Genomic DNA, 4,180 nt, shown 5'->3' on the forward strand with positions numbered 1-4,180 from the left:
AAACCAGATACAAAAATAATCTGCCATCAAAAGAGAGAGAGAGAGAGAGAGAGAGAGAGAGAGAGGAACCTGGAATGAATGGCAGGCTGGCGGCTACTTCAATGGGTAGACCTTTGTTTTGATTTGCCACATGACATTATGCGGACCAGAGAAGGAATCTGAATGCCGAGGTGACTAATACAAGATCCAATCCCTTTACTTCTTTTCAAAGAACACTGACGGAAGAAATTCAATGGGGATACTTTTTGTAGGAGCTTCCTTCCCCTTCCCCTTCCCCTTCCTTTGGTACTTTTCATCCCTCCTCTTCCAGGTATTTCCCTTTTGGGAGGAAGATTCTCTGAACTGACGGCGGATACTTCACCAGCATCCCCTTCTCTCTCGCCCCTCATTATTCTCTGTCTTCTCTTCGAATCTATTGAGTCCATAAGACGCTCCGTTCCTTCCATTTTTTCGAACAACCCTAGTTTCATAAAACTCTCAGTGGTATAATCACATTTTTCTTCCAAGCATTTCAATCCCTCAACTCCTACAAACTTGGTTTGTTCCTCACTGAGTTTAGCCCTTAGCTTCTTCAATTTTTTAAATTTTGACAAATCTGGCAGTCCCTCCAAAGACTCACACCAACTAATATCCAATTGTTCCAAGGATTCTTCCAATCCATTGAGACCTGGAATCTCTGATAGCATACAGCAGCAATAAGCGTTTAAATTCTTCAATTTCTTCAAATTTGAAAAATCTGGTAATGTTTCCAACCATATGCAGTTACTAATATCTAATACTTCCAATGATTCCAATTTGTCTACTCCTGGAATCTCTGTTAGACACGTGCAGAATCGGACACATAAGTACTTCAATTTTTTAAATTGTGATAGATCTGGCAATCTTTCCAAACGGTCGCACGATGCAAGATCCAAGATTTCCAATGATTCCAATCCGTTGATACCTGGAATCTCGGTTAGTGACCAGCAGGATGTAGCCCTCAGGCAGGTTAAACTTGAGGGAAGAATTGAGATATGCCGAAGGCCCCCACATCCACTAAAACTGAGAGCCTCAAGACAGGTAAGAGCATTGAAGGCAGCTGGTACCACTCTGAAGTCGCCAGAGGAAAACTTCAAAGATTTCAATTTTGCCAATTTCTCAATATCACTTGGTATCTTCTTCAGATTCCAAGGGAATTTAAGGCTCAATATCTCTAAATTTGTAAGGTTTGAAAGCTTAATTGAGAATGATCCAATTCTAAAGCATTCCGAAGCATCGAAAACTCTTAACCTCCCAAGAAGACCAACGGATGCATCAATGTCTACCAACTTCCTACAGCCTGTAAGAATCAATATCTCCAAGCATCTATTTGCCGAAAGATCAGGGGTTCTTGATAGATTTTCGCACGAAGTGAGATCTAGAACTTTTAGATTTGCGGCATTCTGCAAAAGAGAACAGTAACTTATCCATTAGATATTGAGTAAACAGTAACTCATCTATAAGAGATTAAAAGATAAAAGAGGTTTCGCTTTGAGACCTTGATGTGGTTCCAACCCAGCCAGTGTTCTGTGATCTCACTACAAGACAGATTAAGAACAACCAGTTTCCTTGGATCAAAATTGATTAGTGTAAATTGCATAGGACATCCCATCCAACTAAGCCATCTCAGTTGTGAAAAAGGATGTGTGAAAATTCCAGCAAAATGTGCATAATCAACTCGAAGTAACCTTAGTTTAGTCATTTCGGCAAATCCTTCATGCACCAAACATTGGTTTCTTGAGCTATCTTCAAAGTGAATATTAAGGCCTTCAACTTTTCTTTTTCCCTACAGAAGAACATTATATAAGTTCTAAATCACCAAGGGAAAAAGGAGAAAAACATCGAAACTAAATCTGTAAATCCTCATAAAAAAAAAAAAAAAGAAATATTCAGTACTTACCATTTTTGTATCTAATACATTTAATGCTTCCTCTTGAGACCATATCCTACTACGCTCACATGGTTCATTAAAATTTTCTTGACGAACGATTTCCCTTCCAAGATCCCGGAGCTGATCATGCATCCTCAAATAACCATCTTCACTAATTGTTATCAAAGACCTCAGATGCAGAACATCAAGTCCTACTTTAGGATAAAAATTACACCCTTCCCATATGTAGCATGCAACATCCTTGTGCATTCCAATGAAGAAGCACGCAGTATCAAGAAATATTTGTTTCTCCTCATATTCTAATCCATCATAACTTATTCTCAGTCTTTGCATGACCTCATTATTAGGAACTCCTTGCAACTTTTCCAATGTGCCTTGCCATGTTGATTTTCCCATGCAGAATAAAGATGAACCTACAACTGGAAGAGCCAAGGGTAGTCCTCCAGTAGTTTTTACCATAGCTTTTGAGAGTTCTAAATATTCTTCTGGAGGTTGGTCTCTTCTAAATGCATGATAGCTAAAAAGTTGAAGAGATTGATGTAGGTCCATTTCCTTGGGCTGATAAATCCCATCTGCTTTTTGAGCAATTAAAATATCCTTATTTCTACTTGTGACAATAATCTTAGTTCCAAAGCCAAACCATTCAAGATCCCCAATTAATGCATATACTTGAATCTCTTGATCTACATCATCGAGAACAATAAGAACCGTTTTCTTGCGAAATCTTTGTTTGATAACAATAAGTCCATCATCAACCTTAGTAATGTACGAGTTTTTTTGCTTTAGGATATCAAAATAAAGCTGATTTTGTAGACAAATTAGTCCATTATGTTGTTGAGCAGTTTCTCTAACATTGGCAATAAAACTATATCCTTGAAAGTGAAGAAAGATTGTATTGTACACAGCCTTGGCAATCGTTGTCTTGCCAATGCCTCCGAAGCCATTGATGCCCACAATTTTTCTATCATCAGATTCAATGTTTAACAACCCCAACATATTTTCTATATGGTATTGGATTCCAACTAGGCTATCAAAAACAATTGAGGGTGTCTTGTTCAATGTACTCCAAACTGTTGCAACAACTAATTTTATTAACTTTGCTTCATATCTGCATAATTTAACCAAAATAAGAATAAAAACTTTGAATTATGAATGATAACAAAAGGAATGGAATCCACGGATCCAACATGAAAGAAACCATAACTGGATTATGTGAACTGAAGTAAATCTCTCTCTCTCTGTTCTTGACCCATTTTGAAGTTTGACCCTATCCGACATATTTGGGTGGCGATGGATCGACCCGCGACTTGGAGTCTATATAACGTATTGTTGTCTTGTTGAGAAAGTCATTGTATTTTGAGGGTTTTTAGAGCTAGGGTTTCAGGGCGAGTTTTCTCGCTGCTGCTTGAGTGTAATCTCTCTTCTGCATAGTAAAACATCTTCTTCTTCTCTCGAGAATGTAGCAGACCACTCTGGTGTGTAAACCTCATTAAATCTCTATGTCGTGCAGATCTATTGTTTCTTTATTTTTCGTATTTCTTGGTGTTTAATCTAACAAAACTCTTGCCTGATTTAGGTGGGGGGGGGGAATTGGTCCCCATAGCCCTAATGGGTGAAGAAGAGAAGAAGGAAGTTCTCACATTTGTTCGGCCATAAATCCAAATCTTTTTAATTGGGTACTTCCAGTCCAAAGATCAATACCTCCTAAGACGTGAATGAATATTAAAACTGATTTCAATATTCCTGGATCAAAATAGAAGATTAAGATAGAAAGGATTTCCCTCCTATAACTCATTTATAATATCATATGGTGTTACATTATTAAGAGATATTATTTTTGATATTATAAATAATTAATAAATGTAACTTGTTAATGAAAGGTGGCATTACAGGTCATTAGGGAAAAAGATCCCCAAAGTTAGGTTTTCAGAAGGAATCAATCAGTCAATCAACTACGTTTTTTGGATGTAGGGTGGATCAGGTTCTGTTAGGATCTCAATCCCGCACATGGTATCCATCACAGGACATCTTCTTGCATGGATCAGATTTCATGTGTGTAGATTAGAATCGAACGAGAATGGTCATCATAGCATATTTACACAATATGACCTTCTTATCATTCTCTCTCCTTTTTTTTGGGTAAAAGGTAATTCTATTGATTGATGAGTACACATAGGTGAAAGGTAGAAACTCTCCTTCAGCCACAGAGCGGATAGAGGCTTGTCCGATCCATATAGGATAGTGTGACCTTCTTATCATTCTTTAGATCAA

At 37.7% G+C, this 4,180-nt stretch overlaps 1 protein-coding gene across 1 annotated transcript in view; it reads right to left on the reverse strand.

Annotated features, from left to right (window-relative positions):
* Positions 1–6: 6 nt before the first annotated feature.
* LOC122088341 (disease resistance protein RUN1-like) overlaps positions 7–4,180 on the reverse strand; it is a 4,893-nt gene continuing 719 nt past the window's right edge. Inside the window, exons 2-4 of the mRNA XM_042657575.1 lie at positions 1,919–3,017; positions 1,517–1,804; positions 7–1,421 (exon numbers count right to left, since the gene is read on the reverse strand). Coding sequence (XP_042513509.1) covers positions 99–1,421; positions 1,517–1,804; positions 1,919–3,017 — 2,710 coding nt within the window. The 3' untranslated portion in view covers positions 7–98. The remainder of the gene's footprint in view (positions 1,422–1,516; positions 1,805–1,918; positions 3,018–4,180) is intronic.

This window comes from Macadamia integrifolia, chromosome 9 (assembly GCF_013358625.1).
Source record: "Macadamia integrifolia cultivar HAES 741 chromosome 9, SCU_Mint_v3, whole genome shotgun sequence".
NCBI lineage: Eukaryota > Viridiplantae > Streptophyta > Magnoliopsida > Proteales > Proteaceae > Macadamia > Macadamia integrifolia.